General features: G+C 36.2%; 1 protein-coding gene across 1 annotated transcript; it reads right to left on the reverse strand.

Annotated features, from left to right (window-relative positions):
- Positions 1-1929: 1929 nt before the first annotated feature.
- On the reverse strand, positions 1930-7469 carry LOC126370307 (ras-related protein Rab-18A). Its single transcript, XM_050015157.1, has 5 exons — positions 7160-7469; positions 6172-6339; positions 5407-5548; positions 4648-4770; positions 1930-4166 (listed from the first exon to the last, which is right to left on the reverse strand). The coding sequence occupies exons 1-5, from the start codon at positions 7219-7221 to the stop codon at positions 4050-4052; spliced, it is 612 nt and encodes a 203-aa protein (XP_049871114.1). The 5' UTR covers positions 7222-7469; the 3' UTR covers positions 1930-4049.
- Between the last annotated feature and the right edge of the window lie 5706 nt (positions 7470-13175).

The following is a 13175-nucleotide window of genomic DNA, read 5'->3' on the forward strand; positions in this document are numbered from 1 at the left end:
CTGATTATAAAAAGGCCGGAACTAGTTTGGGGGACCGAATGTTTCTAAATAGAATTATTATGACCAGTGATGTTCGGTTCCGTGAAAAGAAGCAAAACTGATGTAAAAAGAGCTTATATTAACTAACCTGTAAGCACATAAGGCATGTGTGCAAGCGAGAACGATGGGAGGTTCTTCTTAGGATTAAAAAAAATAGTTCTCAAGAATTCGTTAGATATGGAGCTTATCAACTACGTCACTGGGCCATTGCCAAGATGTCAATAATTGAAAAAAAAAAACTTTTAAATAATTTCGGAAACAAATAAACGAGACAAAGACTTTTCTGTTCTTGTTTTCATTCTCTCGGAACATTGTAAGTTTTATTTCTTCATGAATTTGTTTATTTCAAAACAAAATCAATGTGACATGTACGTTACATTTTATGATTTCAAAAAGAAAACGTTCCGTTTCATGTAACCTACCAAGTTCAGCGCCATCTATCCAGCAGCTAGGTTAAAAATAAAAAATAAATAAAAAGAAAATCCCTTATTTTTTTACAACGGGGGGGGGGGGGGACGGCACTTTGGGAACATTCTCGGGAACGACACATCACTGAATATGACGTACTTACTACCTATCTAGAGTCTACTAGAGGTTTCGCAGCGACTTTGTAAGTATCACTAGTTACCGTTCGTTCTGTAATGGTTTAGTAGGTACATTGAAAAGTTAGTAAGTAGGCATTCAAATTAATTCTTTAAGTAGTTACTAATAACTATTAATAGGGCACTATTGATAACTATAACTTAACAAAGTTAACTTCGTTAGAAGTTAAAACGTTACATTTTACAAGATTTAGACCCATTTACTTAAACCATGATGGACTAATGTTATGGGCGATAGGCTGATCCCTTATCACCATAAGGTTCATCATATCCATCTTTGGACTTCGTATCAACAGTGGCTGCAAGTTGTCTTTGATTACTTATGGCTCTGCCCACCCCATTAGGGATTACGGGCGTGAGTTTAAGAAAGTATGTATGTACTTAAACCAAAAATTTAAACATTGTAGGTACCTATGCCGTTGGTCCCGGCTATTAGCCGTAAAAACACCTCCACCAACCCGCAGTGGAGCAGCGTGGTGGAGTATGCTCCATACCCCCTCCGGTTGATTGAGGGGAGGCCTGTGCCCAGCAGTGGGACGTATATAGGCAGTTTATGTTAGGTACCTATCTAAAGTATCGTTGCGTTAATCATTTAAATAAAACATTGTTGGCATGGGCTTTGGTAGTTTAGACAGGAAAAAATATATAAAAGTGTGTTATGGACTGTATCATTACTTAATTTTAATACAAACTTGTCAGAACCGCGGAGTATTATTTTGGCAAATAGTAGTTAAGTACTTACCTATGTATAATTAACTATTAAAGGACTTTAGGAAAGTAAACGGAAGTTAATAATATTTAAAACTTAAATCATAATTAGTTACTTGAAATATTAACTTTTGTAACGAGGCTGTATAGCGTTTAAAACAAAAAAGGTAACAGCGATTAAACGCACGGCCCCTCATGCCTTTTCGCTCACGCTCTATCTCTCTCTCGCTCTCGCGCCGCGAATGGCAGCGGATTGTTATTCTGTATCTTAATATTTCCTTTAATTCTTTCTCTTCGAGAACCCTGTAACATCTGTTTAAAAATAAATCATTACCACAATATTAAACTTTGTTAATTAACGGTTTACGGATCAAAGATCTTGTGCCCAACTAAGTATGCTAATAACGAGTTGATACCTAAGGACTACCCATCGAAGTAATTTATGACTAATTTGTTCGTATTGATGCAACTTTGATTGTAGTGTCTATACGTACCTAGATAGAAGCGAATAATGCTTCCAACAGCAAATAAAAACGGCACCTGTGTATTATGTTACCAATTGACGTAATAAAAATCAAAATTCATAAAAGCTACCTTTATATTTTGGTCCTGTTAAGCCCATATATTTTACACTGGTTTACAAACACAAAATGAATAAAATATCAACGATATTGCTAAAATATTTTTGTAATAATTGTGTATTTACAAAAGCAAGCATCATACAACATAATATATTATATCACATTACTAAATATACGATGACATGTATCTGAAGAAAAAAACTAGTTAAAATGTTCTTTTCTATTGCCCCTTCACACTACTTATACAAATAAATGAGTTACGTACAAAATAAGCTAGGTATTCAACTCTTAAAATTTTACTTTGCAAAATAATGTTTGTACAATTCGTATTAGGTAGTTACGAAAAAGAAAATTCCACAAATAAAATAAAAACTTTTATGTTTTATTTAATTTATAATCTGCAACAGTAAATTATTGCCAGAAATCAGAATCATATTTACTCAAGGTAATTAGATAGCATGGATATGGATAACTTTGTTGGATCAATTTAACATTTATTTTATTTTATATCTATTTTATTACAGCAGATTGTCCATCGTTTCTGTGAAAACCACACCTCTTAATATCTTCAGAGTCTGCACGACAACCACGACGCGCGCGGCGCTAATTATGTCGAGGGCTTCGACCAATAGCCGTACGATGTCTATCTACGTAGATAGCATTCGCTGCTCCCATTGGTGGAAGCCTTCGATATAATTCGCGCCGCGCAACTGAGTACCCCGGAATAAAAACAGGATAAACAAGATGATGTACTTTACTATAGCACAAGGTATTTTAAGTACAAACACTATATTTCATTGTACTATTGTATATTGGTAACTGTACTAAAAATATTTAACTAAATATTGACTAAGTATAGGTTTTTTTTTCTTCAGACTAATGCCAAGCATTATAAAAGTCGCATATACAATTATAGCATACAATAAAGAATAATGATAAATACACGGCAACTCTCCGCTCCCCACCAGCGGCTGAGCTTCCCTCGGTATTACTTTAGTCTTCAATCGTATAGCGACAGACGACACACACACAGATGCGCGTGTACGATAACGTCAATGTGTAGTGTCGTCGGAGTAAAACGAGGTGTTTTGTATGAAGTGTCCGGGGTGTCATGACGCCCTTATGTAATTTTGGATGCACAATTTTTATATATTTTTGGTAATTTGTAAAATATTGTAGCTATAATCTGTCGATGCGTCTTTCCACTAGACAAGTTCAATTAAATTTATTTAAGGTTCTCTTTACCGTGCTCAAGAATATAAAACAGAAACGTATATAGTCGCTAAGGGTTCTTAACAATTTGTTACGGAACCCTAATATTAACTATAAAGGAGGTAAAACAGGAAATATTTCTAAAGACTTATTCTTGAAATCTGGTTGAAAGAGAAAACCTTTCGGTGATATTGTCTAAGAAAAATAAGAACAGGAAGGTTAAAAACGCCATATTGAAGCAATTCATATAATATTTATGTATAAAAAAAGCAATATTGCTATTTGACATTTTGTTGACGTTGCGCACTTACTTTTATTACGCGCAGCAAGTATCAAATTTCAATATTGCTATTTAGATGAACGTTTTAGAACGTTTAAAAGACGAACACGTTTTTTACCCCCACGAGGCTATCATAAACTTCTTCTCTCGTGTGGGTTGTGAGGGTACCAACCTAATCAACCAGGGTTACTATTAAGCCACCAAAGGACCTGACATGGCTCATAAACTAACAAAAGGTGCTTCGGCGTTTTAATCACTCTTTTCAAACGAGATGACAAATACAGCTCTACATAAGTTGTCCTCGCTCGCTCAATGGCAGCGGTGAGGTCTGAAACTTTTAACATCTTGGCTTTAAAAGATGTTTTTCTCTTTACAAGATGTCTTTCTCTTTAGAAAGCCCAAGATCGGGAGAAGTGGAAGAAAGAAAGAGAAGTCTTTGCAGACGTCAATACGGTCCACGGATATATTTTTTTTATTTTACCTAACTGGTAAAATACCTTTTTTTTAATTAGAAATTAATAAACACCCGTTCCTATATCACTTAGACAAAATCGCCTTTTTTTCTTAGATTATAGATACACTAATCCACATTATTATAAAAGTAATACATATGTACAGCATATAATATTATATAGTACAAGTGTAGTCATAGCAGGATGATTCCTGTTGCCTTCTCTCCTCGTTTGATATGCGAATGTTGGAGGATGAGCCACCAGTCTCCCAGAGGCCAGGGGTTTCAATTATCTAAGAGAAAATATTTTCTATAAATATTTTGAAAATAAAATACAAATACGTTTATTTGCTAGAAAATGGTCATACAATACATGAAGTGGTGATGTAGGAAGACGTCTTGTCACAAGAAATTATTGATATTTGTTGGGTAAAATAGTTGCTAATTTTATCCTCAGTAATGATAGTTTTGAAAGACAGAAAAACACAAGTTAAAAAGAATGTCCTTAAATAAGCCTTTGATAAGATTTAGACTTTGATTAGTTGATACTCTCAAGTAAATGTGATTTGAAACATACTAAACTATTTAATTACTCACTACATTCTCTGTAAACTTGTCATAACAAAAATATGCAGATTCGTTCCACTCATAACATCTACCCACTTTCATAAGTTTTATTTATTCCAACATATAAAACAACACAAAATTAACAAATGTTTTTTGTCCAAAGAGAAACATATCTTATGTTAAATGAAGTGATTGAAAAAACCTTACCTTCTGTACGAGTTCTTCAAATGCCAAAGTTATGCCTTCTTTTGTCTTTGCACTGCTCTCTATAAAGAGCATTCTATGTTTCATAGCAAATGCCTGTCCAGCTTCCCTACTCACAGCCCGAGCCTAAGAGAGAGCAAATAAATTAATTTATAAATTTATATACCACTGTATTAGACAGATGGCTTATATATCATTCATTATAGACAGTGATATAGCTCAGCTATGACGGTGAGTTGTAAGTACTAAGTTTATCTTGTTCTAGATGTACCTCTGACTACCCCAATTGGGACTTAGTTGTGAACTTATGTTTATTTATTTATGTATATAATATATATCTTTGTACACATTAGAACATACAAAAGAAACATACATAGAAAACAGACACTACAGGTAAGCTCAAGCTAAAGCTTATGGCCCCAATTCCTCTACCTGTCATTTTCTAATTCACCGAAAAGGAATGGGGCGGATGATTGATAACTGATAATTTTAAAATGAAAAAATAATCTATATGACGTGAGCTGTCAACTTCATTCTGTCGGGCTGTTGGCCAATATAAAATTTTGAAAGGCATTTTTAAATTTCTGCCTAAAATTGATAAATTGTAAGCCTGTTGATTACCCGTCCGTTTCTTTTTCGACGGATAAGAAAATGACAGGTATAACTTAAAATAAACTTGGATAGTGTGTACCGGAGTTAGCACCTATGTTATGTTATATGCCAGTTCATTTTCATCAAGTCCAGTATTTTAGTACAACTTACCTTATCAATCTTGTTCCCAACAACTAGGCAGACGATATTCTTCTTAGTTGAGTATACTTGCAGCTCCTCCACCCATTCCTTTAGCTTGTCCAACGTCTTAGGGTCTGATACATCATAAACGAGAATCGCTCCGTGTGCGTCTCTGTAACAAAATTATTGAATAGCATATCTCCGAACTCTATCCATGTAGACTATGGTTATCAAAACCTATAGCATTTGTGAATAATGTAACTTCTTACTGGTGAAAGAATTTTCTAAATTAGTTCAGTAATTTCAGAGATTACTTCCTCAAACAAACTTGCAAGCTATACATACATAAACTCTCGCTTATTTCCCAGTGAGGTAACTTTACCTCTTCATTATTTTAGTGAATAAAAAAAAGATAGAAAAGAATATATAAATGATACTTTTTAGCATAGAACATACTCAACTAAAACTAGTGAAGGGGAAAGACCTATAAATCTGACTCAGACGGTATTTGCTAGTGAATGGTTAACAGACACATCTTGATTTGACGAATTTAAAGAAAAAAGAATCAATTTACAAATCAAACAAATGAATTTAACTTATTTACAAATATATTTATTATATTTCTTTTTTATTTTGACTTTTGTTTATTTGTTTTAGTTTTATTTAATTTTATTTTTGTTTTGTTTCATATTTTTGTTCTGTAACTGTTTTGTCTTTGTTTGACTTTTTATGGTATTTACAAATATTAACCTACGTTCAAATAGTCTTCTTTGTCACCTTACGGTTTAATCTTACCTGTAAAAACTGGAGGTCAGAGTTCTGTACCGCTCCTGTCCCGCTGTGTCCCAGATCCCTAGTTTTACCTTAACTCCATTCACTTCCATCGTCTTCACTTTATAATCGACACCGATAGTTGCGGGAAACTGTGCATTGTAGTCACCTGTTGTAAACGCTAGGATTATGCTGAAAGTGGTACATTGATTTTAGTATAAAATTGTATGTATGATGTAAAAATTATAAAGTTGCAGTAGCATCACCTTATCAACCCTTATAGTAAAAACTATGTAAGTGCCTGTTTGATAATTTTCAACAAAATCTCGATTACTATCAATTACTTTCACAACAATCCAGGTTGATTGAAAGTTCCAGTTCTAGGTGGACTGAAAGTACCTAGCTTGTCTATTATAAGGTTTCAAGAAGGGTGCTTACATGATTTTCGCTATAGCATGACTTCATAATCCACTGATTTTTAAGAACGATTTAAACAATTGTTTATAGGTAAATATACCTATTGAGATTAGCTTGCATTGACATAATACCTATTAATCATAATGTTTACATTTTACTGTAAACAAAACTTTAGTCATATAATCTACTAGATACATAATATTGTTCTGATATATGTTCAATACTTCCTCCAATTGATTAGCATGTCTTTACCCAATAGGTTTAATAATTACAGGCAGTTTATAGTTATAATTATTTTTTGTAACTTGTTGATTGTATGTTATTCTGGACTGCAGATCTTTTCAAACAAGAGTAATCAAATGTGACCTTTATCAAATAATTGTCTCAAGGTCCATAACAACAATGTACATTTTGCAATCCTTTGTATTTATTTTTGTTTAAAGAGAAGCGTAATTCGATAGCTAATGTATTGCAAATGTTCTTCAAAGGATGAGTCATGGTTTACGAGTTCGAAATTTTACAAAAAGGTTATCTACAGGGTTAGAAGGAAAAATGACGAATAAATCGCACTAACGTTTTAGTATGAAAATCTTACCTAGATTTGCCAACACCACTTTCTCCGATTACTAAAAGCTTCAGAGTAGTCACGTAATCCATTGTGGTATAATAAAACTAACAATTTAATCACAATTTCGATAAGAACATCCACCAACACTTTATTCTTACGCAAACCCGGAAGTCGTATTATTTCTATTCAATTTTTTTCACAAAACTGTACAATCCATTAAAATAGCACTTTAGAAATTGATAAACTATAAAAAACACCAGAATTACAACAGTTTTAGGGAAAATGCGATTAAAAAATAGTGCAAAACAAATGTGACAATGACGTTTTGCGCACTGGTTCTGTGTTGACGTTTGCTGCGTTTCGTTTCACGTACTTAGAAATGAAGACTAAAAAATATTGTAAAATAAAACAAAATTCTCTTATATTCACTATTTATTATAAAAGGAACTAATGTTCACGTAACATGTAGACAAATAATTTAATTGCTGCGGTGTTATGACACTAAAATAAAAAATAACTATCCATTCCCTAAGATAACAGCTACAACGAAACGCATTTCACAAACACTGAACTAAACAAAGAATAAATAAGACCTAAAAATACATTGATTTATATCTACTTTGTCTTTCATTCAATATCTTGAAACACATCCACTTCACCACTTGAAGACACATTCAGCTAACTTTTCCAAACGGAAACTTTTTCACCGCCAACGAGAAAATATCAGAACTATAAATTCATTTCAAAATATTTTACAAAGTTTGCCATGGAACTTGAGAGTTAGAAAGGAAAATAAAGTTCCTATTGCTTTTGAATAAAATAGCGTTGTTTAGAACAATGTCCATAGAATATTCAACCGTTCGTGCCCGGCTTTCTTTGTAAGCTGTGGTATAAATATTGGAAATGAAATTGTAGAGAACTCTGGGATTTATGGATTTAACCTACTTCAGTCTTTATACTGAGCTTTTGATAGCTTCTTTAAGAGGTAGGTATATAAAATAAACATTAGATCCTTTTTATTGGGTAGCTATTCATTCATAGCTTTGGAATGGATCTTCAAGTAATAAGTACTACACCATTCCAAAAAAATAAGTATCTATTTGTAAAGTTGGTGCGGGCGGGACGGAGGATTATCCGTTCTATTACATAGTACCATATTCTTTATTTTGTGGTAATACCCTATTAACATAATTTATAATATATTTTGGTAAATATTTTAGTACTGCAATACAGGACGGAAGAGGCGAGCGAGTCACAGGGACTGTAACCTGGAACTTGACAAAGGGCAGCAGTAACTGTCAGTACTGTTCAGAGGCGGAGGACAGGAGTCCTACTATGGCTTTAAAATAGGCTACTCTGGGCGCCATCACACTCGCATCAGACAGAGTACTGGGGGCGAAAGGCAAGAGGGAAACCACTGCCCTATTTTTCCCTAAAAAGTAGCATGGGGAATGCTACACTTCAAGAGCGTGGCTCTTAAATTAGTGATGTGATAATCTAAGCAGGTACTTAAAATTGGGCAATCCTGGAGGTGACTCAGATGTTAGGACTTCTAAGGTTCCAATCCACACTGAAGCAGCGTGGCGGACTACTTTTTTTATGTGACTTATTGTAGATTTGCCGCAGATGGCATTACTTGGCCGGAGGGCTCTCACCCGGTACAAATTTTAAGTCAACAGACCTGAGCGGTAAGAGCCAATTGAGGGAAATCGTCGACCATGTCGGCCGGGTCGGTATTGGGGTCCTGAAGTGTTTGTTATTGCGAGCTGATTCAATGCGGATCGCATATATTACTTATTTTGGGCGCCGATACAATCCGATGAAATACGCTTAAGCGGGATGCATTAGGAAGACGCAACTACCAGGGGATTTGGGTGATGCGGAGCAGAGTCCGGACTACTCCATAACCTACCATATAAATAAAAACAGATCTCATATACTTCGGCAGAGGGGAAATTTATTATTTTAAACTGTAACTTTTCTCAATGATACTGTGAGTTCTCTAGCAGAGTTCATGAAAAAGAAACCCTTAGAAATGTGCGCACATTTAAAGCATTTTAACTAGAATGAGGTCATAAACAGCATCGGAGAGAATCTGCATTCTGTCCCAACACAATAGCACAGTCCATGAATGCAGTCTAATGAAATAAAGATACCTTCTGCCACGCCATTGAATACACTGAATAGAACTATAGAGATAGTGATGGCGTATTTATCGGGAACTTTCGGTATCTGGGCCAGTGACAGAGGGTGTTTTATTTCTGAATGGACAATAAATATTACTGGCAACCTATAAAATATGATTCGTAGTGTATTCCAAAAAGCTATCCGGCTATGGATCTCTCTGCCTGGGTCTCTCAGGAGATCTCCATCCCGGGAGGCCCTTAAAGAAAAATATAAAGTATTTATTTATTAGAGGAAGCCACAGTAACAATGCAAAAACATTAGGGAAAAAATAAAACTCACACGTAATCATGAAATAATTCCAATTTATTTATTATAGTTAATTAAATGTTAAATGACAAAAATAACTTACAATCTATAACTGATGGCCAATTTATACAAAAGAAATCTAAGACTACCCCTACAAAATTACAAATTAAACATTAATACAATTAGAAATTAACAATTCAAGACCTTACGTGTCTAATCGTCAAATAATCCCCCCCGAGTTATTCCAGGCGCAAAGGTCCCCATTACACTCGCCGCATTACCACGTTGAATGGCGATGGACAACCTTTGCACCAAGAAAGCGCCCGCACGCATATCGGACCCTCTCTCAATCATCAAATTCAATCATGAAATTATACATACACATACATAAACTCACGCCCGTAATCCCAAATGGGGTGGGCAGAGCCACAAGTAATCAAAGACAACTTGCAGCCACTGTTGATACGAAGTCCTAAGATGGATTATGATGAACCTTATGGTGATAAGGGATCAGCCTATCGCCCATAACATTAGTCCAAAAAAAAGAAAGAAAAAGTCATGAAAGTCATGAGTCAGTTAGTCATGAAATTATATATTAACGGAAATGTAAAAAGAACAGAAAAATAATTATAAAATACAAAATGTTGGTCGTAACAATCATGTGGCAAACATTATTTATCTTCTCACCTAAGGTTGGAAGCTCCATTTCAACGAGGGACTTTCCAGGCTACGTTTCTCGAAATCAATATAGATGGCGTTGTTCAGATTTCACGTGGTTTCTATTTTCTCTTTGCTTGGATACATCATCACCATCATCAGCCGTATGACGCCCACTGCTGGGCATAGGCCTCCCCCAAGGATCTCCACGACGATCGGTCCTGCGCTGCCCGCATCCAGCGGCTTCGCGCGACCTTCACCAGATCGTCGGTCCACCTTGTAGCGGGCCTACCTACTGAGCGTCGTCCGACACGTGGTCGCCACTCCAGAACCTTTCCGCCCCATCGGCCATCGGTCCTCCTCGCTATGTGTCCTGCCCACTGCCACTTCAGCTTTGCAATTCTCCGAGCTATTTCGGCTTGGATACATAATTATTCAAAAATTATAATTGTATGATTGTTGCTTCATATTTGGATCAGATATCGTATAGAATTATGTTACTACATTATTGCTGTTATATATTTATTATAATGGGAGGAAGATTGTGTTGTAACTGGGTGTAATAACAAGAGTCATCATTTAAGTAAGTATACTTACCCAAACACAAAGATAAAAGATGCATATGTCTGTTATCTATTCATCCGTGCGTTTAGATGGTAAAATTAAGGCACACACATGACACACAAACGGAAAATTCCACTTGATATTAACTCAGAATCAAGGCCTGAATCATCCCTCAAAGTTATCGTTGCGATGTCAGTAACATCCTGTATATTATTTATGTCTATTGATGTATCTGTGATGAAATATTTATTGAAATAATGGTGCTAATTTCTGTAAACACCATCGAATTTTAATTTAAGTTGTATATGTTATTTTCTTACCCGCTGAAAAGGAAAGCGACGGATGATTGACAGTTATTAATTTTAAAATTAATGAGTGAGTGAATAAATAACCTGGGCCAGTCAAATAGCTATCTCGCTGGTATGCAACGCATTGGACGTTGTGCTGTCAACTTAATTAAGTCGGTTTATTAGTCGATGTAAATTTTTAAAGGGTTGCTTTAGATTTCTGTCTGAAACTAGCGTATGTTCTATAAATTTTATGCCCGTCCCCGTCCCTGCCAATTGTACGTAATTGTCGTTTATATTGTATTTTTAAGTTCAAAGTGTTTTGTAAACCGTGCGCCTTGCCTGCGCAGGCGGACATACCGCGCCCACGGTCGTATTAACCCCTACATGTCGTCTCCCTGCCACCTCGAGGTGTGCCTCAGCGAGCGTGAAGGCGCCGTCGCACGCGCCGCTCCCGCCGACGACGCGCCCGCTAAGAAGAAGCTGTCTAAGAAGAAGCTTGCGCGCCAAAAGGAAAAGATGATGAGGGAATAGATGTATAAGAGTTAATAAATGGCTTGTATTGCATATTTTTGTATGTAACAGCCTCTGTGGTCTAGTGGTTAGTATTGGGCTTACGATCTGGAGGTCCGGGTTCGATTCCCGATGGGGAAATTTTCCAAATCATGATTCCGTGCTTACCCCCTCCGGTTGATTGAGGGGAGGCCTGTGTCCAGCAGTGGGACGTATATAGGCTGTTTATGTATGTATGTTATGTATGATTCCGTGCTTCGGAAGGCACGCTAAGCCGTTGGTCCCGGGCTACTAGTCCAAATATCTCCATCAACCTGCAGTGGAGCAGCGTGGGGCAGTATGCTCCATACCCTTTCCGGTTCCGGAAGCCTATGCCCAGCTGTAGGACGTATATAGGCTGTTTATGTTATGTATGTACAGTCATGAGCAATAATATAATATACCCACTTTAGGACTCTGTCGCACTAACGTATTTGACATTTAGTGAAACTTAGTTCAATTTGTCAAAAAAGTTAATGTGACATGGTACCAAAGTGTATACATATTAATGCTCGTGACCGTTCACCTAACTTCTGAGATAAAATGTTTTAGCGTCCTAACGAGCCCCACCCTGTGCCTTTAGGTGCGAACCAATTTAAAAAGCAATTATCTCGAACCGATAGTTTTAGTCCATTTAACTTTCAAAATTCCTACAATGGACTTTTCCATTGCGGTGATATTTACTTTACTGATGGATGTTTGAATATCGAATGTTGGAATATTTTGGAAAAAGTGTTTTAATCGCTTGTAGTCTGCAATCTGCAAGCAAAATCCCAACTCCAACTCCGAAAATCCAACTCGGAATCATGTCTGAATCAACCCTCAAAGTTTACGTTACGATGTCACTAACACTCTGTATAGGTATAGGTAAAGTACATGACTGTATCTATGATTTTCATATTAGCGTAATTTGCAAGTCATTATTTTAGTGTGTCTTAAAAGTTTCAGCTATCTCTTTGTATATTTATTGCACGTGTTCTGCGGACTCCAAAGAAAGTGTAGTTACGGTCTTTACGGTAGCCGTCTCCTTCTAGGATTAATAGGATTTGGTAGGATTCCAAAAATAACCTGACCTGCATTTTTACCATTGTTAGAACTGTTCGTAAAGAGATTCTGCTCCCCACAATTCCAGGCTAAATTCTTTAGACAAACTGCACTAGACATTGAAAAGATCCTTTGAGAGACTGAAGAGTTGGCAAACTAAAGAGCGTTGCGTTCTGAAATAATTGCGGGAATGCTGTTAAGGTTTTCTGCTTTTTGTAGAGGTTGACAACCTTCTATCATAGAATAAAGAATAGTGCTGCGTATAGAATGGTAACTCTCTTTTTTTTGACGTGCCGAGATGGTATTAATTACTTGGCCGGACAAATGGGGAGCGCTGAAGGCTCTCAGACAACAGGCCAGTTGGGCGCGAACCTCGGCTCAGGGCGTCGTCTGAGAGGAAAAATAATTGAAAGAATTAATCGACCCTAGTGGTAGTGGCTAGTGGTGGTGGTCGTGGGTGGTAGTGGTGTACCACCGTTCTACACGCCCTGTCTATGGAGTAATGG

The sequence above is a fragment of the Pectinophora gossypiella genome, chromosome 10 (assembly GCF_024362695.1).
Source record: "Pectinophora gossypiella chromosome 10, ilPecGoss1.1, whole genome shotgun sequence".
NCBI classification, from domain to species: Eukaryota; Metazoa; Arthropoda; class Insecta; order Lepidoptera; family Gelechiidae; genus Pectinophora; species Pectinophora gossypiella.